This window comes from Gallus gallus, chromosome 4 (genome assembly GCF_016699485.2).
Source record: "Gallus gallus isolate bGalGal1 chromosome 4, bGalGal1.mat.broiler.GRCg7b, whole genome shotgun sequence".
Taxonomy (NCBI): Eukaryota; Metazoa; Chordata; class Aves; order Galliformes; family Phasianidae; genus Gallus; species Gallus gallus.
This window is the reverse complement of record NC_052535.1, coordinates 74278392-74304876: the sequence shown is the minus strand read 5'-3', so window position 1 is coordinate 74304876 and position 26485 is coordinate 74278392. Positions and strand designations below refer to the sequence as shown.

At 36.8% G+C, this 26485-nt stretch overlaps 1 protein-coding gene across 9 annotated transcripts in view; it reads right to left on the bottom strand.

Annotated features, from left to right (window-relative positions):
• The window catches only part of KCNIP4 (potassium voltage-gated channel interacting protein 4), a 382096-nt gene that overhangs the window by 172957 nt on the left and 182654 nt on the right, over window positions 1-26485 (bottom strand). The window contains exon 1 of one of the 9 annotated variants that reach the window (XM_046939868.1): window positions 7745-8123. The exons of the other annotated variants lie outside the window; for them this stretch is intronic. Within the exon in view, the coding sequence (XP_046795824.1) occupies window positions 7745-7844 (100 nt within the window). The 5' untranslated portion in view covers window positions 7845-8123. Of the gene's footprint in view, window positions 1-7744; window positions 8124-26485 lie in introns of those variants that run through there. 9 annotated transcript variants of the gene reach the window in all.

The following is a 26485-nucleotide window of genomic DNA, read 5'->3' as shown; positions in this document are numbered from 1 at the left end:
AGAAAAAAAGGAAAGGAAATGAAAACTTGGAAAATTCAAGTAATCTTTCTTACCCCACAGGTGAGAGCATGACAAAGTAAAACAACCAGAAATAAGCAATTTACAATGTGATTATTGTGAGGTTAATCCACATGGATCTACCCAAATCTGACAACAGAGTCTTATAGAGGAGTACAGAAGACAGTATATTGATCAGAATTGAACCAAAGCAACTAGCAGAATGTTTGAGTTAAGCATAATGCAAAAATCATAATCACAATGATGCAAGATCTAGTCATCTTTTTTTTCAAAGGAAATTCTATTAACCCATTGAATCAAGCTACAGAATACACAATGATGTATGTAAGCTGTCATGTTAGGGAGATACGTGCTTGAAATAACATTAAATAAATTTTCAAATATTTGGAGTTAATATTTTCTACTAAAGCAGACATTGAGCTAAATATTATACAAGTGATATATTAAATGTTCTTAAACTAGAAAGACAAGAGGTCAAAACTGAATCAGAGTTGAGCATCTAATTGGATTGCATGTGAACAAACTGAATTCAGTCTGAATTCTAAGCGTAGATATAATTATATATATATCTATATAACTAATAATATAACTATATATATATATCTATATATAACTAACTCAATATATTGGTGTGTCAAAAAGCCTGATTTTCTGAAGCTAAGGAATATTTTGAGTGAAGGTAACTGGATCCCAGGCTGGATGGGGCTCTGGGCAGCCTAGTCTAGTGGTTGGAGACCCTGCCCATGGCAGGTGGGTTGAAACAAGATGATCATTATTGTCCTTTTCAACCCAGGCCATTCTGTGATTCTATGAACTGATGTGAAAACAATCGTAATTCTATGGGAAGATGTATTAGATGGCAAAAGTGTTGCAATTCAATAATAAAGAGATGTTTTGCTTAAAAACTCATTTTCCTTCTGTGGCATAGTAGCTACACTGGTCATAAATATGGCAACAATAGGGAACATACGGAAGAAAGGGGAATAATCTGAATGAATTAGGATGTATAGAAAATTAAACACGAAACTAAGACAAAGAAAAAAATCCATTATTAAAAAGCCTAAAGCTCTGGGGATAAACTTTCAGAGTTTTTGTTTGCATTGGTTATTATTAAAATGCATTATGAATAGAAGAAAGCATATTAACAAAGATAGCATCATAGATATAATACAGGTTTAGTTGTTCTTCCTCTGACACAGAGCTAGAAAAACAATTACTACCTACTTTAAAAAGAGCATAAATCTGGGAATGATTCAGAGAAACAAACAACATGAATTATAAAGTAGCGGGGAAAAACTGGAATTGGACACTACTTTTTAACAATATTAAAAAGAAAGAAGTTGTGAAATTAAGTGATTATTCCTTCATGTCTTGTCATCTTCAGAGTACATCTAGGTTCTGGATTTACCCAACCTAACTTCAAGAAAACCTTGAAAAGCTCTCTTAATTTAAGAATATCACTGACCAACGTAGATGGGTCCCAAATGAAAAAACATCACTTGTGTTCACTTGCTCTCTCCTTTCATCAAGTGTATTTCCTGAATTAGTCAAACATGCTATGGAGGCTCATCATAAAAGTAAATGCATGGAAGTTATTGCCCTGTAGTATACAGGCATTTAGAGCACACGATCTGATAAATCCTTCACTTCATGAATCAACCTGTGAAATTCTCTAGTCTCTGCATTCATTTTCCTCATGCATTTCTACGTATCAGGAGATAATTCTCTGTTCTGTTGTGTAATATTTTGAACTCTACAGTTTACAGGAAAAAAAAAAATCTTATTAGCACTAATACATTTACTAACAGAATGGTATCACCTGATATCACGACTCAGATTTTCTTCTGCCTACAAAGTATGCCATTTTTTTTCTGCTACTCACTGACAAAACCACATTCTTATAAAACTCTTCCACTCAGTAGACCATGAAACTCATTAGTTCTAAACACCCAGGAAAAAAATCCAAAACATCAATTTAAATTCTATTGTTTTTAAAACTAAAAAGAAAAGAAATAAAGATTTCTAATTTGATATTTCAGCCTTAAGTACTGAAGAGTAATAAATGTTCTCAAAACTTGGTATAGATTGTGCATATGTCAATTTGTAGCACCCACATTTGCTCTTAGCTAATATACAGGCCAGAAGTGAAAAAGAGTCAATAAGTATTTCTGGAGGGCATCTACAGATTTTCATTAAAAGGGAACTGAACCTTGTGGAGAATAAGTAAAAACTAAGGCAATTTATAGCGATAGGCAAACACTGGGCTGTGTATAATTTTCTTTTGATTATGGTGGCTCTTTGACAGTAAGAATGTCAAATTTACTTATTTAAATTAAATAAATTAAACAGATACTTTCAAAATATAAATTCAATATTGAGTACCCAGTAGGAGTAGGTAAATATCCAAAGTTGTCTTCTTGGTGAAGTTTTACTAGACCAAAATCATATATCTTTCTCCTACCTACATAATTTTTTTTTTTTTTTTTTTTTGAGATTATGGTCTAAAATTGCAAAATAGTAAAACTGATCCATATGTTTAGCTTTCTTCCATTTTGCAGTGTAGGTAATTTCTATTTGTTCAAAGTCCAGTTTAATACAAGATAACTAATAACCAAACTGCAACAGGAATGAGGCCCTTGTCTTCATGAAATTCGTCACAACTACTCACCACAGAGGAAAGTTGAGATTTTTCTGATCAAGAACTTGTTTGGCTCTATTATTGTCCTTCTACTTTCTAAAAAAGGTCTATAATGTACTAGCAAGTTTGCAAGGGGTATTGTAATGTGGAGCATAGTGGTCTTTATTCACTTACTTCTTTGACATCTCTTCTTCCTTTGCAGTTACAGTATACAAGTTACAAGCATATTGTCATCAGTGTGACAATTAGCCTTGAGAAAGTAGCTCTTCAGTAGACAATGACCTGGGAACACTGGAAAGCTTTTTCAGCAACAATGGACCAGCCTCCAGAAGGTATTCAGTGACATCAGACTGCTTTAAAGCAGGCAGCTAAGGACTGAGGACACCTATCACAAAATCCCGTGGCTACAAACTTTGCTTACCCACCTCTGTTTTTTGATGCTGCAATCAAACTGAAGCTTCTAGTGTGGAAGACAGCCTGCCTGCTGTCTAGAATGACTTAGTAGTGCTGTTTGAAAATAAATACTTAACCAAGGAAGACTTCACTGGAGTGCTGTGCTACAGATATCTATCTACTGCTCACTCGCTTGCATCAGAGTAATCGTTTTAACAGCGGTTTTAATTCAATTTATCTTGTTATATATGGAGACTTAATTGAACAAATTACTTCTAAGGAATGCCTGAAATTGCTAATATTAACATTTCTATCATCTTTTTTTTTCTTTTGAACACTGTCAGCTCTGTCTAGTCATTTCACATATTGGTCCATGATTGCTTTCACACTTCATAATTCTGCACATAACTCTCTTTGACATCAAGGACAAAGAGTGTACCAGGTTGATCTTAAGAAAGGCAAAATGGCACAAAAGCCCGTATGTTTACTACAAATATTGCTGGTATGAAATATTAGTCATTATGAATGTTTTGAAACTAATATTCCTCCATTTCTAATCATTAACATCATGATGAAGGGTGATATCACTGTGAAAGTGTTGAAATTTCCAACAGATCAGAAAATATGTACAGAGACTGCTTGCTTCAGAGCAATCACATGTAACTTCAGTGTTATTTCCAGTCATACACAGTCCTTGCCAAAAACAGTTGTAAATATCACAAACAACTCCATGGTTTTCCTGTTTTTCCAGACAACAAACTGGAAGCTGTCATTAGCCAGCATTATTAAAATGGGATTAAAGCTGCTTTGGAGGAATAATGTTTCTCAGTAATATATCTCAACTATTAAAACGTTATCTCTACAGCTCCACTACTTTAACTCTTTGGGCTCCTAAGTAAGGTTTCCAGACACTAATCTTGAAATTATCATATTAGACATGAATAACATAGAAACTCAGAACCCACATTCAACAGTAACATGTATGAGTACTGGTATGCCTTTTTTTTTTTCCTCCAGTTGGAGCTACTAATTGCTATGAAAGCATTTCTTCGTGAACAGCATATTTTTATGTGCATAGTTTGAATAACCCATTATCCTCTATATTTCTCCTCTGAACCTTATCCCCGGTGGTACTGGTTTCAGTGCTCACACTGAGGAAGAGTTGCTTATTTTACTGCTTATTAATGAGGGATTGATTTAGCTTTTGAAAAACAATTTGCATTTTCCAAGAAACATTTAAAAAAAAAAACACCATTCTAACCTAGCAAAAGGCTGACCTTTTGATGTTTCAACCACACTGCCTCCAACAACTTACCCAGAATAACTGCAGTCAGTGAAGGATATAGAAATGCAAAGTTTCTTCCATGTCTTGATTAAGTTCACATGATGTTTGTCTATGAAGATCACAGTCTTTTCAGAAAAGCACTTAAGATGAAAGCACACTGTATGTTTGATTTGCTCAGTTCCTTGTATCTAATTTTATTTGTGAATGACTTTTGGAAAAGCTTTCCATACAAGAAGAAATATAATTGATTTTAAATTTGTATCCACAAACTTTCTTTGCTATGTATTTTCCATAAATCTAATAAATTCATTTTTTAAAAGAGTCGGTAAACTTTCCTAAGGAGGATATAACCTAGCTACTGTTAATTATTTAGCCTAGAGACAAAGACTGCACAACTCATGAGACTGAATGCATCTATTCTACTACTTATCAATTTAGGAGCTGTCATACAACATTAAAAACATATTTTTGAAAGTAGCTTTATAACAACAGTAGAACCATTCGGCAGTCCAAGGCAACTGAGCAAAACCACAGAAAGCACAGTTACCTGAGTGCAGTGCATCATCATCTACAGATAAAGTCTCTGCAACCCACAACCTACAGAAGTGTATAAATCTATTCTGCTACTTATCACTGTAGCAGCTGTCATACAATATTAAATGTATTGAAAATACTTTTATAATCACAATAGAACCACGCAGCAGTTCAAAACTGCAGAAGCACACTGTTACTTAAGTGAGTTCAGTGCACCAGGAAATAAACATAAGCACATACTTTACTATATTTTATTCTGAAAACATTATTTTCAGAAATAATGTCTTTCTGTACCATCATTATAGATATAGTTTGTATTAAAATTATGAAGAAAGCAGAGTATTACTCATGACAGTTATTAAAAGACTACAATGAGAAAAATGAGATTTTGCTATTGATTTACATAAACTGCACTTGAATTTTTCAAATTAAAGATGGATGTGGTTCACAACATTCAGAAACATGATAAACCAGTTTGGGAAAGAAGACAGGCTAGCTTCAAGCTTTTGGTAGGGTTTAGGTAGGGACCAACTCTGATGCTCAGATCTCTGCCAAAGCTACAGTAAACTTCAGAGGGTTCAGCATCCTGCTTTGCATGTACTACAGTACAGACTGTTACTGAACGTATGGATGGTCTACAGATAGATGTAGGGTGTGTTTCACATGCCACAAGAATGTAAAACTACTCATTTGCACAAAACATGCAAAAAGATTTAACTGGGACCTTTGAGAGGGAGTGGGGAGAGGATGTGAGCTATCCCAAATCAGACAAAAACAGATGTTCTTTTAACAAACAACATTTTCATGAAGCTGCCACTAACTTCCTCACTAATTTCCAGGAAAGCATACAGGGAGTCATGAGCACACTTTTAAAATTCCCTTTTCCCTAACGTTTCATTTAAAAGCATCTGTAACGTGTATAGTTTTATGATGCATATACCTTTCACTATGTATGGGTAGAATTGAACAGTCCCGATGCTTAATAAAATAAAATTTTGTTCAACTGCCCAGTAAAAAGTTATAAATCTACCATTTTCTGTTGTGAACAAGTCTTTAATTCTCAAGTTTAAGAAATACTTTGGGAATAAACCTGCACTGTTCCTGAACTACAAGCAAATGAATTCTTAAGTCTGTGCTATTTATCTAAAGCCCACTTTCATACAGTACTGTTTATATCTTTTACTTTACATCCATTGCTTGATTTTCATGTAACATGCCTTTTTTTTTCTCATTTACACCATTTGTACATCACAGAGAAATGGGATGTATACATATTCCCATGATTTCATTTAGCTGGCAAGCTGGAAAGCTGTACTGCACTAGAGAAGAAGAAACTTAAAGACTGCATGCACATGCAGACAGACAGCTTTTTGACTATCGAGGCAGACAAAATAGGCAGCTGCATGATCAACCTCCTTCTTGCAGAAATCTTGCAATCACTAACAGGCAGTTTCACTATATTCCTAATTCTCTTCCCATTACCACTTCCCCAGACATAAAAGCAAGTATATACAATAATCAAGTGCTAAATATTACCAAGGAACCACGTGTGACAATCAAGAGAACACAGAGAGATCTGCCAGCCTACCTAGACAGAAAATACTGCCTATTTTGCGGAACCTCTGCCACCTTTAGTGCTGTAGATAACTCTTATCACAGCATTTCTCAGGTTGACTGACGTTTCTATTTATAATGGAACAAAATAAAAGCTTATGTTAATACATTAAAAAGGAATCTGTTGTCATTTCAACTCAATGTAATGCACTCCAATAGACACACTCCTTCTCTATAAAATTGGACTTGATTACATATTTTTGTGAGTACCTTCAGGGTTTCCAGATTCTGTAATTAAAACTTTCTAGTTTTAATTACACAGCAACACAGAAACATTTATGTAGACTTCCTTACTAAGAGTCACTTGAAGAAAAGACTGCACTTCTCAAAAGTATAGTATGAACAGCATTACTTTAGATCATTTCATGGGAGCAAGTTTTGCTTGTATTCTCACTCCTTAACACAAGAAACTATAACCTCTCAGTCAACAGAGTTCTCCTTTTCACAGGCACAAGTCCACACATCATACTTAAATCTGAGCTTACAGGAAGATTTGAGAATATGCATTTTTTTCAATATTTGAGACAGAGCATTTCAGTCTGGAACCTGATAAAACACTGAGATGTAATGAATAACAGTACATTATCAACTTTGCTGTAATCAGTGTTCTTTTACAAATAAAAAGTACACTACCAATAATGCAAGCTTCTTTTTTTTTTTTCTTATCTTACTGCTTTATACACAAACTATACTTCTTATACACAAACTATAAGAAGGGAGGAGGTGATCTGAGATAAAGCATCAAGCAATAAAACTTGCACCCAGTTGCCCCGAGTGGATGTTACAGTTGCTTATTCTGAATCTGAGCATCACAGTTCTTCCTCCTCAAGACCATTTTCACATTTTAACAGTAGATTCAAAATGCAACAGGTTTTGAATACTACAAAATAGCTGTCTTGAATTTACAGCATTCCCAGTCCAGATGCTTGCATGAATAGATTACAAGAAAAATTTAAGGCAATACTGCTAGCATCCTGAAGCATCCTTTGACACCTAGTGATTTAAAATTGCAGAGTTACAGCAGGAACCAGACTCTGATTTTACAGCATTTATCCCTGCTGGACACCTTAGCAGTGCGCAGGACGCCGGGTTATTTTTCCTGCAAGAGAAAATCCCCACAGCCATAACGTGGACAGCCCGGCCCCAGTGTGCCCGTGGGGCTGGGGGTGACCCAGGGAGCACCGCACGCCCCACTCACCGGCGCCCACGAGAGCAGAACTGGAACAGAAGAACGACAAGCCACCAAAAAAGCACTCCCTTACCTTCTAAACCTGCTTCAATCAGCCCAAACTGTTCCAACACTTTCACAAAAAGCACAATCACGATCAAAACTGCTATCATTTCAAGCCCTTCCAAGTTCATGGTGAGTTAGGTCATGGTCTGAGCACAGCCACTGAGGAAAGTGCTCTCCCGCCCGGCTTTCCAGGCGAAGCCATCGCTCTACGCGGGGGTAGGGGGGAGCGGGGCGGACATCCTGGCCGCGGCCCGCCGGGCGCAGCCCCGCTCCCGGGCGGAGCGGAGGGGAGCGGAGGGCCCGGCCGCCCTAAGGGTCCCCGGGCCGGGAAGAACGAGGCAAAGAACCACCTGGGGCCGGCGAGCCGCCGGCGTGGCCGCGCGGCTGCCGGCAGCGTCGGTGTGGGTAGCACGTCGCCTAGGAGACGCGGGGACCGGGCCTCGCATTGGACAGAGAGGGACAGAAAAGAGCTGGAAGCAAAAAGAGGGAAGGAGCCGGCGGGGGACGCGGGGACGGAGCACGGCACCCTGCGTGTGCCGGGGTGCGACGTGCCAACTTTCAGCGAGTTTCTCCGAGGGAAGGGAAAAAAAAGGAGAGGTGCAGCATGTGGCAGGCAATGCACGAGATGTTATTCAGCGCAGTGCCTTACGAATCGCTTCTCCTAATTAACAACAGCAAGCAACAACTTCTTTAAATTCCCTCCCTTATTAAGCGTTATGTAGTGCGTAGGCTGACTTGGAAAACAAACACTTGAAAGAACAGATTGAGGGCAAGAGGGAAAAGTACACCCGTTATTTTTTTATGGTCTGTCACTTCAGTAGTATGTGCTAAACGGAGTGTTTTCCCAGAGAATCAACACAAATACAGGCAGAGGACTACCAGGCATCTCCCACCTGCTGCACTCCTGCAGGGTTCTGCAGCTCTGCCCCTCACAGCACTAAGTGCCATGCATGGCAAAGGCAACACTATTTAAACCCTTAATAATTTAGCATCTAAGCAGGAATTTGCATTACAAAAACAGCAACTCTGTTACAACAAAAATGAGCAAGGAACAACTGCAATAAATTTAATCCTCTCTGGTAGGATATTGTCCCTCACGTGGCTGGAATCCATTATTGTCCATTTCTTTCTTTGGATTATGTTCAAAAAGCATCTTTGTGTCACATAAGAACTGGCAGCAGCTTCTAAATCCCCCAGGTACACTAACATTATGATGTGGGTTATCACTACTGAAAACAGTGAAAAGAAGGGAGAATAAGAGGACCGAGAGAACGAATCATCCTAACCATACTGCAATAGATCATTGCTGGCTCTGCTTAAGACATAGTGCAGATCTTCAAGTTTGCATTCATTTTTCTTCTGCAGGCCATTTTTCCTTGGCGAGCTGCTTTTAAGTGCCTCACATCCTTCTTTCTCTCATTTAATCCTTCTTTCAACAAGCTGAAAATCTTATCTGCTAAGCTGCATTATTAACGGCATTAATGACTGTAGGTCCTGCTCTGGTGTCCCTGCTGGAGCAGGATAGGAGCTTATGGGCCCAGATGTCCCTGCCAGCCTCAACCATTCTGTGATTCTGTGATTCTCATGTGCTGTGAACCAGCCATGAGAATCTCCTCTGTATTTTTTCTCTTTTTGACATGGATAGAGATAATGTAATACACAAATAAAGATTCTTTACTTTTTAGTAAAACCTTGTGAAATCTTACAAAAGTTACTTCTCTTGCTGTCTCCTATTCAAGAAAGCATTTAATATACAATCTTAACTTTGTCATGAGAGTAAATATATGCAATTGAAATCACTGGTCATATTTCAAGTAGGGACATATCTAAATGATCACTTCTTATCTTGTGATGCAGCTTTACACTACAATACAGTGAATTTTTTTTACATTATTACGACTAAGATCTTAGGTACCATGAATCACATTGCTATTGCTTAATATTGTATATCACGAAATCTTAATGTTAAAAAAAGGCCCAATCAATTTGGATTGAAAACTGATGTGTGGGTCTACACAGAGAGATCCCGGGAATGCTTATCTTTCTTCCTTACATTTCCTCTTCTTAATCACTCACATTCACTGGGTTGTCATTAAGCCACTGTCCATTTTTTGTCATGGCTCCAAGTGAGGATGATTACTATCTTCTGTCATTCCTTACCACCTAATGAAACAGTTTATTGGAGCCTGCCCTGCCCTGCTTAAAATTAAGAAGTTCATATAAGTAAACTGAGCTAACCTTATGACATTGCCTAAAGCAAACTTGGATGTACTTACAAACTATTATGCTAACAGATTTTGGGGAAGGCTATCCTTGGTAGGACAGCAGATAGCAGGAGATGCTAATGGTCTCTTCCACTGGTAGAGCCAGATGCAGGAGATGTCTGTGCAAAGCCGGATGAAATTCAAATGGGAGTCCAGTCCAGAAAGCTCAGAGTACCAGTGGGAGTTCAATGCAATATGGAAAACTGAAAACAGAATTTCTAACAGAAGCTAGAGTTCCTTGATTTTGACTGAGAAAAATCTAAATAGTAGTTCTAAGCATGCATGTGATGAAGATACAAATAATGATCTAAATCCACAGGACCATATTAATAGTGATGTCCCTGCAACTAATTACAAAGAAAAAATAACAAGAACAGATTTGAACAAGTACTTATAACTTACTTTTAATATGCTTTGAATGTCTGTACAAGTGTAGCTATTCAAAAATAATATATATATATATTTATCTTTAAAATGGGTAATATTCTTTCTAAATAAGGAAATGGGCCAGAAAATCTTGATAGATCACAATTGACACAAATAGTTTATTATCTCTACTGCTAGCCTTTTGTCCCTGTAACTCATTTGTTTACTTTTTTCACTCTCTGGTGTTTACTACTAGCATAAGAAAAAGAGAATAAAACAAAACATAAATGCAAAGATATATATACATAATATGCATATTATATATATATGTATATGTAACAATTATATATTTTAGTTCATCAAATCATTGAACAAAACCAGCAAAGTGATTAGTTTTAATCCTTTGAATGTAACCTTCTTTCTTGGTAAATATTTAATGAATCAAAAAAAAAAAAAAAAAAAAAAGAAAAAGAAAAAAAAAGATGCAAAATGCAGTGATGTATTCAGCTACTATAAACATTAAATCTTGTAATGGCCCACACCTTGCAGCTTTCCTCTGGGCAGTACACCAGTACAACTTGCCTTCAAAAGACAGAATAATGATATGTATTGTGATGCTTCTGAACAAGAATTTTAGTCCCATATTAGCTGGCAGCAATAATTTTATGGGCTGGCATAGATTATATATCTCACCCAAAGAGTCTCCAGTCTTGGACAGGGGGCATGACACAGTCATGAAGCAGAAGTTTTGACTCTTCCCACTCTGCTTTGCATTTAAATAGCAACACACACATCTCATGCTTTTACAGAAGTGACTAAATAGAAGTTGTTATGTACTGCAATATTCATAAATAGGCTTTTCAAAGATTCAGTGACATAAGACATCCTTACCAACCAGATGTGTTCTAGTCCTAATTCAAAAGTATACCTGAAGTTCTGGATATTATCCTAACACCACTGCTCAGAAGTTTTGATTTGCTGTAGAAAGTCAGAAGCTGCATACAAACTGACAAGATGTTACTAATTCTAAACAGTCTTTTGAATACTCTTTGAGTATTTCTTAGTCCTTAAAATCGAATTATATTTCCAGTCCATCCTTTGTGGCTTCCTGAATCCGTTAGTTTGTATTTCTGAAAGCTGATGCAGACATCATACTTACTGTGGCCATGAATTACATGACGTTAGAAGCCAGAAATTTTTTCATCACATGGAAAAATGTCATGCAGATAACTCCATCTTTACTGTAAATCCTTAAACCTCATTAAAAAGTAAAAGCCATGAAAAAGTTCAATGTCATAAAAGTGTCAGACAACAATATTTTCAAACTCTTTGTGGAAACTGAAGCTGAAAATTGTTTGGCTGTTAGAATTTCACAGATGAAGCTCAACTGGTCTCATGATCTGCTTGTGCTACTTATTTATTAGCAACAATTTTTCTTGAGAGATTATAGAGTTCATTTTCAAAACTACAGAGGAAATCTTTTCAAAAATCTTTTCCAGAGTCATTTGTAAATCTCCTGTGCATCATCAGTAATGAAGCAGCAATTCTTTTATTTTGAATTTTGAGGTAGTCAGTGTATCAAGGGGTGATGTTTTATATTTGCTTTGATTTTCTCTAAGTGACAGACGGGTTCAGTACATTCATGCCCAATGCTTCACAACTGTGAGATGCCACAAGTGCTACCAGGTGCCCAGCAGCTTTTTTCACCATGCTTTTTTAGGCCTCCTAGCAGAGTGTGATCAACTCCCCCGTGACATACAGTATTGATCAAGAGACTGCGTTATTACACCAAAGTGTAAGTGCCCGAGCTTGTGAGACAGGTAATTTCATTGATTTTTTTCTAGCTATATCAGTCCTGTAGACCCTCAACCTGGGTGTTTCTTATTTATTTCTCCCCTTATGTTCTCCAATCAGGGATATATATAATGCCAGCAGTGCAATAGCTCTAAGAATCAAATGCTTTCTTTGTAACCTACTGTAGGAAACTTGCCTTAGCAGGGGGTTGGACTAGGTGATCTCCTGAGGTCCCTTCCAACCCCTAGGATTCTGAGATTCTGTAATTCTATGATTTTGTTGGGGTTTTTTTTTGTTGGTTTTTTTTTTTTTTTCCATTAAAGAACAAAAATCTTCATTTAGACTTTCATGTTTTTGCATCTCAAATACTGTGACTTTCTCTTTGCTTTTCCTGTGAAGTGCTAATTTTCTTCTTTTTTTTCAATCCACTCAGGGTACTGCTACAAATACTACCATCCTGCCTTGTTGATCCAACTATCTCAGATGTCCCTTTGCATTCATCTAGTGGATCCACTTCATAATATATAAGGTATGTGCCATCACCTTCAAGGCCAGTCTTACCATACTACTGCCATATATAGACACGAATTTCAGAAGATACTGAGCTTCTAACTCTCTCAATCAATAGCACCTTACTTAATCATAAGTTAAACTTTATTCATAAGAAATGTTACTGGCTCTAATACAGCCTTTTAATATTCTGAAATACCATTACATCTCTTCTCTCTCAAATTCTTCCTTAAACTAGAGTAATGGAAGTCCACAATGTCCTGCCAAAACCTCACAAGACAGAGTGATGGGAACATCACAAAGCATCCTATTCATAATTGTGTTTGTTTGTTCTTCTATCTCTGCCACTTCTGAGGTCTTACTTTATTCTTAAATGTTAGGTCACTTAGGAATAACAGATTTAAATGAAAACTGCACAAACTGCACAAAAACATTTCCTTAGCATATCTGGACCTCATTGTAGGTCAACATTTTCTGTCTTCCATAACAGCTTTCTCAATACAAGTCTGGGATATCTTTTTTTTTCATTCCTTCATAGGGTGCAATGACCCCAGGAAGGACTTCTAAAATGATCAGCAGAGAAACTGCAAAACCATAGAAACTATTACCTACTCACATTTTCTCTGGAACTATTTAACTCTGCAAAATAGAGAGCCTCACATTATACTGGGAAAGCATTCACACATTACGTTCAGTTGTTGTGTCTGTAAAACCACACACCATAAACTAAATAGATATCCTGGTAATAAGATAGTCTTGCTAACAAAACTTACTAAAATTATACTAGGTCTTCCAAAAAACACAACTATGCCAAGCACAGCTATTCAAACTCTTGCCCAAAATTATAATCCATTAAAAAACTGAACTTAGAGACTACAATAAGAAAACTAGCTGTAAGTATATCTATTTCATCACTTTCTGTAATTTCTAGCACAAGAGGCAGATGTATAGTTCCAGTGGTACACAGGATATGGATGCCTACATTTTTAAATCAATAACCCGGATAGAAGGTAGAAATTTTGTTAAGATATACTAAAATTTTCATGCAGATAACAAAGGGAGAAAATACATCACTAATAATTAGAAATATACTGATTTTTTTTTTTTTGCTATATTTTTTTCTGCATGTTATTGGAAAACTGTCAAGCTTCCTGTGGGCTTTAGCTGTGAACACTGTGTTAAGCGAACTTTATCATAAATATATTTAGAAAACTTCTTTACAGTCTCAAAATAAAAGACTGACAGAAGGGTTCCTTCAGTTCAGCTGATGTAGCATGTGGATGTTTGCCAGACTTTTCCTCCTAATCCCTTGTTGGTTCATTAGTAGCTTGCTGCAGACAACAAAGGACTTTTATGCCAATCAACAGTAAAAAGTCACAGGAAAGCCTAGCTCATACACTTATAGAAAACAACTGGAGAGACTGCAACAAGGCAGCACCTTTCAAACTTCTTCCTAAAATAATAATAAAATAAAAAACAAACAACAATGACAACAACAGAAAAAAAAAAAAAAAACCACAAAACAGAACAGAACCAAGAAGCCAGAGAAAAAGGAACATCTACTGAGTCTCACAGTCTGACTTAAGCATTAGTGACCTGTTACAGTGTACTCCTAGTTCAAATGGTGAGCTCCTACTGTTCCCAGAAGTTGTTACTAAAGCAAATAAAAGAAAAAAATGTGACAAGTTGAATGTCTTCTTTTTCAGGCTGGTTATACAAATCTAACCAACATTCATAAAGAAAATAAGTAAGTTGACATTGTTTCCAAGTCTGCCCAATTAACCTACTTGGAGCACTGTGAAGGAGCCCAACAAGCTTCTTCACATCTTGACAATGCCTTTTTTTCCCCTTTGTTCCTACAGACCTTCCCCACATAAGAGCCCAGTGCATACAAACCCATGTGCCTTAGCAAAGCTCCTACATGCACATGAAGGAGTTTTGAGTGATGCTGTCATCTTATGAGTGAAACTCACTTATGTGTGGGCTGGGTTTTCTAAAGAATCAAGGATTGTACCATTTTTCACATGCTGAAGAACCACAAATAACTTGTCATGCATTCAATAGTAAGTCTTATCTTCCGTATGTGGATACACAGTGGATACACACAAAATACACATGAAACTGAGACTTGTTTACATATTTCTTTTTAAAACATGAAAGTGTTGATCTTTCATTTTAATAACTTACAAGAAGTTCCAAGAGAGGCCAGATATTTACTTTGCTTTTTTATTCACTAGGAATATATGATAAAGAGAGTTCAAAATATTCCAAGGAGTTCAGAAATGTAAAACAATATGAAATATGATATTTAATGTACCTCACTTGTCAAAATAAAAAACAAGTGTGATGCCTGAAAACCTTTGCAACTCTTCATTATTTGCTTATTTGTGTTTCTTATTGCTTTCTCTGCATATCTGATCAGTTTGATTGCTATTCAATCCCTATATTCTCTTCCATCATTAAAATGATAGCAGTATCCATGCAAATTCTTTATTTCACTGTGGATAAACTAGACGAATAGGCAGCCATAGCAATGGTTTGTGCTTATCTTCCACCTCCCAGAAACAGAAGCAGTATTAGGAATTTTCCTATGATTATACTTTAGAAACCCTACAAGCTATAAAGCAGTGACTTTGCAACACCTGTGGTTTTGTTATCTGCCTGTCATGCCTATGGGCTTGGCTATTTCCACGCTTGCTGACTCTTCCGTGACTTTATTTCTGAAGAAATATTTCATTGGCTGCAGCATTTTTCACTTCAGTATAATTTTTCATCTTCTCAGGTTGTTTTATGGCTTTACAGTATGTCCTGCTCACACTGCCAATCATTAATGGTACCAGTCAGTCTGCAGCTTCTGTTTTTGGATGCTGTTCACACTGTTCTCCTTTGTCCTCCTTTGTCCTATGTGCTAACCACTTAAAATGTGAACATTAAAGTAAAAGGTGAAAGTTCTGTTCTAAACTGTTACTGCAGATTATTCTTTTAAGTACACTGCATAATTCAGAATCATTATTTTTCTGTTAAATTATCCAGATTACCTGTAAAACTTTCTGCAACCAAATACATCTTTGATGATGCATTGGATACTTTGGCTTTGGGACTTCTGCTTTTTTACTTTACACAATTGTAGTATCAGTCTAGATCTTACACCTAGCTAGCCCACTTTATATACAAATCATAGAATCACTCAGGTTGGAAAAGACTTCAAAGATCATCAAGTCCAACCACAACCTAACCATACTACTCTAACTCTAACAACCCTCTGCTAAATCATGTCCCAGAGCACCACATCCAAACGGTTTTTAAACACACTCAAGGATGGTGACTCAACCGCCTCCCTGGGGAGCCTATTCCAGTGCTTAACAAGCCTTTCTGTAAAGAAGTTTTTCCTGATATCCAACCTAAACTTACCCTGGTGCAACTTGAGGCCATTTCCCCTCGTCCTGTCACCAGTGAGAAGAGACCAACCCTGCTCTCGCTGTAAGCACCGTTCAGATACTGGAAGAGAGCAATAGGGTCTCCCCTCAGCCTCCTCTTCCCCAGACTAAACAGCCCCAGCTCCCTCAGCCTCTCCTCATAGGGCTGATTTTCCAAGCCCTTCACTAGCCTCGTTGCCCTTCTCTGGACCTGCTCCAGTACCTCCATGTCCTTCTTGTACTGAGGTGCCCAAAACTGAACACAGTACTCGAGGTGAGGCCTCAGCAGTTCCAAGTACAGGGGCAGGATTATTTCCCTAGTCCTGCTCACCACACCGTTCCTGATACAAGCCAGGATGCCATTGGCCTTCTTGGCCACCTGGGTACACTGCTGGCTCATATTCAGCTGACTGTCCATCAGTACACCAAGGTCCCTTTCCATCAGGCAGCTTTCCAGCCACTCCTACCCAAGCCTATAGGGTTGCCTGGGGTTGTTGTGACCAAAATGCAGGACCCGACACTTGGCTCTATTGAAATTCATACAGTTAACCTTGGCCCATCAATCCAGTCTATCCAAGTCCCTCTGTAGTGCTCTTCTCCCCTCAGGCAGATTAACACTCCCTCCCAACTCGGTGTCATCTGCAAACTTATGGAGGGTGAAATTAGGCTAATGCTTTCAACATTTAAACAACTTTACTAATGGACAGCTTTGTTAATGGCAACAAAGCTTTCCTTCCATTACTTCCTGTGAAAGGCATGATCTAGTCACTCCCACATTCAGCGCTCAGGTCAGAAATCACTGTTCTGGATCATTTAACTTTCTTACTTACAACTGTTCACTGTCAAAAAAACACTGGCCAAATTTCTATAGCTTCATATCTGCACTCTCTAAACCGGCCAGGGATTGTTTTCAAATTGCAAGCTCAAATCTGCTCCTGTTGCAGCTGAGCGACACTTTGAAAGTGTAGTTGTGCGCCAAATTATACTGACCTCAGACCAGTTCAGACTTGTTAACAGCCTCTTCCTTCTGGCACCATAAAGTGCCAAAGAATGGATGGATCAGACATACTAGTACATTAAGACAAAGTATCCTCTTGGCAGTTATTGATTACAGAAACATACTTGCAATTCTCAGTAAATAACACATCAGTATGAACCTGATCTTCTATCCATTCAATATTATCACTGTTTTCTACTGTCTCTACTCTATGGCTACTTATACCGTCTTCAATATCCTGCAATGATACCTTCTTTGCTGTGGCTTTTCACCATTATCTTTTTGATAATTCTGTCATTTCAATATAGAGTGGTTTTTCCTATTTCCAAAAAGATACAGTATGCTGGTTTGGACTACAAGGAGTACTGAATTTCTAGAACATGCTTTTTTACAAATGCATTTACATCATATCCTTGCTACTCGATCTTACAACATGTTAATTAACTAAGTCACATAGGAAGTAAACATAGGATCAAGTGCTACAAAAGACAGTCTGGAACGTAGCTTGCTTATTAGAAAACCTAACCAAACTGCCAGTCTCTGTAAAAACAGTGAACTGCTTTGCTTTAATAAATGCAGAGGAAAATACCAAAAACTGATTTGACACAATATTCAGGGAGTATCTAGAATGTTTTACAACTTGGTTATAGTCCCTGTAACTGGTAATTTGTGAATTGATGTTACAAAAATCTGTGAGCTCTAGGACTATGATGATATGATCCTAAGCTAAATAACTATGTGCCAGCTCTGAAAATATTACATTAGTGACATCAGAATAAGGCTGATCCATTAATTAGTGAGTTTAGCAGTTGCTTAGTAGCAGCTTTGAAATGTCATCATTGTTAGATATTTCATAGCTTCACATGAAAAATAAGAAAAGATAAGATAAATATTGAATGGATTGTAAGAGAACCAAACACGTTATATTACTACCTGGTACTTAGTGAGAGCTGGGATATTCCTGTAATCAAAAAAGTGCTACACACAGGGCAAGTTAGCAGATTGCATTGCGTTCTTTTTCCTCTCACATGGGCACAATTTTCAGAGATACAGAATAAATTCAGAAGACATTTTGAAAAACTGCACAATTTAGAGGGAGTCATTCCTCATTCTGATGACTTACATCAGTGAAACTGGTTCTGTTCATGAAGCTTTGAAATCTTTTCTATTCCCAGTTCACCACTTCATATTGTTGCGAAAGCAGTAAAAGTGTCAGGGTAAAAATTTAATGTAATAATTATCTGAAATCAGAGCAATATTTTAGTGATCATCAGAAATGATGCACATACCTCTGCTGATAGTTATATATACATACACCTTACATTTCAGGTTTCAAATAAGATCACTGAAAGTGAATGAATCCTTGTAAAACACCACCTATACAAGATAACTATTAACAAATCAAGAACATTCCTATTGGAAAGAAGACTTAAAATAAAGCTTGCAAAAACAGCTACATAATAAAAATATTTTATAGGTAATTCTGCAGACTCAGAATTTTAAAGATCTGCAACTTTAAAGGACTTCGTGAGTCTGCCTCATCCAGTTTCTTGCATTATACTCATATGATTCCTGAAAGACATTTAGAAAGAATTAGAGCCTCCTTCAAAGTACTCCAGCTCTTTTTCACCTTCTAGCAAAGTCCCCATCCCAGTAGTTGCCCTAAATTCCCCATTCTCTCCTGCTGCTGTTTGAGCTCATTTCTTCTCATCTTAATCATGCAGCTCTGTAAATCTGTCTGTCAAAACAAGCAGGTTGCTCCCTAGAAAAAAAATACTTGAAGCAATAATACTAACTAATAATCACTAGCAATAATATAACATCTCTAAGTCCTTTCATATACATCTCATATAAATTTCTTACTTATGATCATAGAATCCTTAGAGCTGGAAGGGACCTTTAAAGGTCATCTAGTCCAACTCCCCTGCAATGAAAAGGGACATGTACAGCTAGATCAGGTTGCCCAGGGCTTGATCCAGCCTCACCTTGAAAGTCTCCAGGGATAGAGCATCAACGTCTCTGGGCAACCTGTTCTAACCTAAACCTAGGTAAAAGGAAAAAGTGATCCTCTGGGGGATTTTTTTTAATAAGAATATTGAACATCTGAAATGTTTGAGCTTTTTCTTAAAAACAGCCTTTCAAAAAAGGAAAAGAAAAATGGAAAACACATTTTTCCATACTCATTGATGTAGAAATTTTAGATCAATCTAGAACAAATTCTAAATTATTTCACATCCTGTGGAAAACATAATTCATATTAAAACTGACCAATTTTAAGTTGTACTCTTTCCTCTGTTTTTCTTCATTTAGGCCAAAAGCTTCCCTAGCCTTTGACTGTGTTGTTGTATACATTCAGAAACTCATCCCAGCTGTATCGTAATCCAAATAGTAAATGCCAGTAAAATGAAGGAAGTTACCCAGGCTTTCTTTTTGAGTGGAACATAACTGAATTGAAAAGTCTGATGGGAACATGCTTTCCTTTTCACTTGGAAGCTTCTGAGTACCACTGTTTCCACAGGTTCATCTGGATCCTCAGACTGAGGTCAGCAAAATTATGCTAGGTATATGGTGCTTAGCAGAGGTCAACATGTGTCCCTGACTCTTACAAGTATGTACTGTGACCATGGGCATTGAAAATAAAAAAATAATGATTAAAAAAAAAAAGCACATAAAAAAGCATTTATTTTTTGCCCATTGCACTGGAAAAGACAGTCCTACCAGAAATCTTGCAAATTTTGAGCTCTGTATTAGCTGAAAGATAAATGAAGTTAAGGGTAGTCAGGGAGTTCCTGACTTGTGAAAACAATTACATACCATGTGTACATTATTCACTCAAGAAATCTAGTATCTGCAGTATGAAATCAGTTTAATATTGATATGAGAAACTGCTTTGTATTGAGGCAGCTGCTGCCAAACTCTCAACACATAAATTATTTTCCTCCTGAGCATGTTGCTCTCTGGGCAGAGATGGGCTTTAAATAACTATCTCATGGCATGTTAACAGTTGATGTGGCTGGATTTCAATTCTATGTAATTTACCGAACACGAGAGAGTTTTATTAGAAGGTTCAGAATAAATTAAATGAAAATTAAGAACAAATGAAGCACGGGTCATAGAAAAGCAGAATTCAAAGAAATACAGGAAAGAAAAATAGCATCTGTTACAGCATCCAAAAGGACAGCATTTGTTTTCAGGAAATAAAATGGTTTCACTGAGTTTGGAACTTGTCATATTAGTCAGGGAATACCATACATACCCCAAGTAAGTGGACTAAGAATCATCTAGAAACACTGTTGCCTCTGGCGTGTAGACCCAATCCCATTTTGAGTGCTGAGAAAGCATTACAAGAGATTTCAAAGATGTCAGGGGAATAGTATGTGTGAGATAATGCCTCTCCTTCATTTCACAGTGGAAAGAGCCAAACAAACAAACAAAAACAAATTAAAATCCTATGCACTGTGTGACACAACCTGCAAGCAAAAAGACCAATTTGATAAACTGCAGGGCGCAAAGGTACTGGATATAATTACAAATACAAACTATCTGTTTATAATATATGGTCATTTTCAAAAGTACAAAAAAGGTGCAAAATTTAGGAGTTTGCCTCCCACCTCCCTTTAGATATCTATAAATATCAATCAGATCCTCCCTCAGTCTTTTTTTACCCAGGCTGAGCAGACCCACCTTACTCAGCCTTTCCTCACATAGGAGAAGCTCCAGGCCCTTTATCACCTTTGTGGCCATCCACTCAACTCCTTCTGGAAGATCCCTGTCTTTTTTGAACTGGGGAACCCAGAGCTGGACACAAAAGATGGCCATCAGGGAATCAGAAGCATGCAGAGCAAGGCTCCTTTCTTTTTGAAATTGAGGGGAACTCTTTGGAAGGCAATGGTAACAGTTGCTGTTCTGCGCTGGTTCTCTTCAGAACTATCTGGCCTTGTGGCATACTGGTTCTGCTTTTGGGGACCATATGGTCATATTAAACTTTGCTCTGTGGAGCATACTGACATTGCTGGGGCTTTAAGGGGGACTGCTCAGCTGTGTTACAGCTACTAGTTGTAGATGCTAACTCATGCAGGGAACAGATCTGTGTCCTCTACTCCTATGGGCAGAACTGCTAACTACTATGGCTGTGGGTCATGGATCTACATATTTATCTGGAATTACCAGAATTAAAAAACACAAAGAAAAAAAACCTTTGACTGACTGAAAGACAATGGCTTGTTTACACTGGGCTATTTTAATGGGAGAGAAAACATCAAGCCAAGGTTATTCACAAATAGAATTCAAGCTTGCTGCTTGCTTTAACACAGAGTGTTGGAGTGCCTTACAGTGCCTTTACATTTTTAAAAATAAAGGTACATGAATAGACATGTACCTCATCTTTTTAAGAGAAATGAGTCACAGCTCTCCAATCATATTTCTTTGCTCTCGTATTTTACATTTAGAATAAGACATTATTTGCACATAGTATTGCATCCTTATTAAAGTCCTGTGAACACAATTAATCACATTTCATACGATCAGGATAGCAGCAATATTAACACAGTGAGAAGTAACAGATTTCATTACTAATGTGTTGATTTTTTTTGAAGCAGTTACTGTTTTACCTCAAGACGAATACTGCCAAATAACACTCTTCTAGGTAAACATTTCTGTCTGTGAGTTGGATTCTTTTAATGAAAAATTCATTTTTTTTGTATGTATTTACTTCACTAGTCCATTCTTAGTGTATTCTGGAAATTGGTTCATCTATCTCTCTATATATACTTACTTCATCTATTGTACGCAATAATACACAGACCTTGATACCCATCCCAAAATCTGAGTATTCAGTCTGTCTGTTACACTATATCTTTAAAGTATCCGTGACAACACTCTAATTTTCTTGCTGTAATGTCTGTAATTGCTTTGAGTGTATTGGTCTACTGTGAAAGGTTGAAAAAGGGAAGGTAGAATACAGCTCTTGCTGTGCAGAAATGCAATTTGGAAAAGGCAAACACTGACTCTTTAAATAATAACTATGGAGTTAAGATTTAAAAGACTCCAAAATTATTTGAAATTTATCATCTTAAAAGTTTATTCATAAGGAGTCTGAATCGTTACGGCTTAACTGCTGAAGCTCACAAACTTCCTAAAATCAAACGTATGAAAAACTCATCCCATAGATTGATGATTGTACATTTATTTCTACCTGCTGTATTCTCTAGCACAATCTAAATTAATAATTCAACTTTTCTTTTTAATTCTTTTCACTCTGAAAGTGGTATCTGCTTGCTCACTTGAACTCCTTCATGTCAAATAGAGGACAGGAAAAAATAACAGGTTCTTAAGTTCCATGGGACATTAAAAGTAATGTTCTGGCTATAATGGCACAAGATGCTACAAAACATAGAGACTTCTGCAACTATAACTAATCAGGAATGCACTGCTTAGCATTTCCTTAATCCTAACCTCTCCCTAACGTAATTTTAAATCCTGATCCAAGCTTCCTGAGGAAAAACTGAATCCACTATCTGACTGTTATAACCCACATCTTTCCTCATTTTGTACTGCCTTAACGGGCTACATAAAGCACTGGAGTTGACAAACTTCAGATTTTTATATTCTGGGAAGGATAAACAGGCAATTTAATAACACAATCTCTTAGGAACTGCCAAATCTAAATCTTTTAAGTTTGTAGCTCTCTACTGATATTGGATGTGAAAAAGGAAAGATTAGGAACACTTAGAAATAACAAAAAAAGCTGATAAGCTTTTAAATTCATGCATGCAATCTACTGGTATGATGAGTTTTGATTTGAATTGTACAAGCTGTTGAAACACTTTATAGCAAAAACATAATACAAATCCCTAAAGTTTATATAATTAATTAAAAAAAAACTGGATTTTGCCATATCCTAAAAGTGACCTATTGTTACACATACAGTGAGGCCACTGAGCTAGGAAATGTCCTGCTGGCCATGTCTGTGCTGCTGTTGATCTACACAGATGCAGTTATTTCCATGATAAGAAGAACCCTGTGGCCTTTAGCATTGAACTGCAACATGATAGTCAGTCAGATGGTGAGAACTTGCTGTCCAAAAGCTGACCTGAGCATGTATGTACGTCATTTATCCAAACGTTAGTGTGATTGGAGCGACACAGTTAAATGGGCTACTAGGTGTTTAGAAGGTTAGAACAAATTGCTGTATCCTTTTTTCCCCATCCTCACTAAAATTCCCAGGTTATTAATGGCTTTCTACAAGACTGAGATCTCCAAACCAGTCCCAGAGTTGTGAAACTCTGCTCAGGCAAAGACAGACCTCTCGAACCATGGAAGCAGCAGATCTTGCAACAGTATATTCCACACAAAGAAAGATAGAACCATTCCAGCTTCATCTGGTAGTCATACACCAATTAAAATTACAGCACAGTTTGGCAAGACAAGCAGTAATAATCAGGTGTAAAACATTCAGATAGAAGTGTATTTCCTGTAGGTCAAAACTAAAGTAGAGGAGACATTTCTGAGACTGAAACTATTGAAAACTTATGTAGATTTACTTCCCCACCACCTCCATGGGCATTTAATTGAAAATCTCTAAGGATTTTGTGTTAGGAAGCAAGAGATTGAAGTATGGCAGAAGTTAACCCATGGCAGAGAGAAAGATCATGATGAATTTGTCTGTGTACTATCAGAGAGGTCTAAGAGACTCTGACTGAAAGTTTCACCTCTGCTATTAAGTTATGGCCAACAGATGTCATGAGAAACAGAAAATTCCTTTGGGACTTGGGCTTCCCCTGCTATCTCTGAAGAAGAAAAGAGACTACAGTGTTGAGGTGTGAAAGAAAGTAAGGAGCAGTCTGTGGAAGAAGCTAGGAGATGGTCACAAAAAGCAAGAAGGTATTTAAATTAAATATTGTATGTAGCTGAAGAAGAAAATCATACTGAAATGACAGAAGAGGAAAAATTTCAGAAACAAAAGGATACCTGAAGGGTAGGTGAGAAATGGAGTACTTTAAGACAACCTAGAAACCAGCTGAGGAAATCTGAATAAGAGATTTCACTTCTCCTTATTATTTTCTTCAGTTTTTCTTTACTTTTTCTTCACTCTTAGAGGACCTTTCCCCTAAATTCTCATTGTATGTAAAAATATTAAAATTTAGCACTTATTTACATTTCAAGTTTACATATATACTGGTTGTGGGGTTTTTTTTGTTTTTTTTTTTGTTTGTTTGTTTGTTTGTTTTTTTGCCTTGAAGACCTTGACAGAGGTACCTGCATTCTCCTATTATATTTTAGGGAATATACACAGCTACCTAAATCATGTCTGACAGCTTCAGTTAACATGGGCAGGTAGATTTTACACTATGAAATACACTTCATCCATAACAATTAAAGTGTACTGCATAAGTTATGTGACCAAGAGAGACAAAAGGAGTATAAAGAGTTAAAGCTTCCATGGTAACCTGGGCAGTGAGGATGCAATTGGCTTGCGCGGTCCCTGCTGTCATGTCTTGATTCCATGCCAACAAATCATGAACTGTCCATCATTTCACACATCTATTTTTAGAGCATCCTTAGCTGCTACCAATAAAATGATAAATGATACATGCTGGTCAAAGAAAGGGCTGTTTCCATCTGAAAAGTAAGCTGGAGCTTTGGAGTAAAACACCACAACAAAGGTGCTGATCTTCAGGAAAGACAGACCCGAGGCTTTGTTCAAATTGCCCTTTGCTTTCTTAGCAGCAGCTTGTTCCTGACTAAAGGCAAACAAAATCTGTGCCAAGTGTGATGAAATATTTTGTAACTATTGTGTGAATAGTTCCAAAGGCTCAAAGACCTCAAAGACTCACTCTCAAGTGAGAGGCATTTATATATTGCCTGATCTAAATTCAAGTACATCACCCTTTATGTATTAAATAGCGATGCGTGCAAGTACTTAAACACAATAAATGCAAACATGGAACCTTTAGTAATGTATTTCTCTGTGAAACATCTCTGTTCATATGGGACATCTAACACTCAAATTATGATCAGAAATTGCTTATGATGTAGCATTCATTGCTGTGTTTTCACTCCTGCAACAGCAACAAAACAGGCTAGATATAAATAGACAAATAGGGCCATTTAGTGGGAGGAGAAGCATGAAAATAAAGTCTTGCCTTACGTGGCCAAAACTAAACCAGCAGTCACATCATACTATGACAGGTAAACTCAGCATAAAACGTTCAACTTAAAATACCCTCGGAGTCTCAGATGACAACACCTCAGGGAAGTAAAGGAATACCTCATTTTCAGCACTCTTCATAGATCTGCTTCCCTTTCTGTTTGACATTCATCACTTCTTATTCTAAATGTTTTGCACTTTGTCACTCTTCAGAATAACCTGCTAGACTTCCAGACCTACTTTGATATACAAACTCAACCGACTAAATCTTCCAGTGATATATCCTGAAGATACAAAGCTTTATCATTTCTAAGGATGGATTAGTTAAGGATACTATCAGCAAATAATTTTAAGCTATTGTTTATTCCCATTAACATTATGTTATTCAAAATAAGGGAAGAAAGTCCTGTGGAGAAGGGACTGTAGATTATTAAAAATGTAATCAGTCTCCAAACTACTGGAATTTCACTCGGTAAGTTTTGTGGTTTGGTTGTTTTTATTTGTTGTTTTTTAATTATTTATTTTTTAATGTAATAAAGTCAATTTCCTTTCAGTGTTTAAACATCTTTGTGTGTACATATCAATGCATTTATTAAAGCCAGGATAGCAAACTGCAGTTTTCAGACAGTTTGCGTGACAGGCAGAATACATTCTGAAAGATGAGAACAGTAATGTCATCAGAATTCTTCTATTTCATTTGCTAATCTGTCTACTTATGTGACAGCAGAGAGCTGTTTCTACCAGCCAGTACGTTTCCCTTTCAATGTATTGTTCTTGCTTCAGAAGCAGAATAAACTTTTTTTTTTTTAATAATGCCTTCTTTATAAATACCTTCTCAGAATAAACAAATGGACAAACAAATAAATATAGATTGTCGAGTTATTATTTAGCTTTTATATTACTAATTTTTTTTTTTTAAGCAATAGATGAAACTGCAGAACTGACTGTATCTGAACTACCAAAGAAAACTTCATCGAATTTACTCTCCTGTTTTTCTTCTACAAAAGAAGAAGTGTTCCTCAACTACAAACAAATTTGAGCATTTAAGAAAACATTTCTTTTTGTTTCCATGCTACTGTGGAGCACTGAGATTCGAGTTATGCTAAAGATACTAAGATACTGCATAAGAATGGTTCTCTCTCTAAACTGAGAGATGATGCATATATGTAATTACTAATGAAAATGATAATTACAAGCTAATCATCAGTGTATTAATTCCTCCAAATGCAACGTTCTTTTAGTTTATGAGTAAAATTATGTCGAATTACTTTTC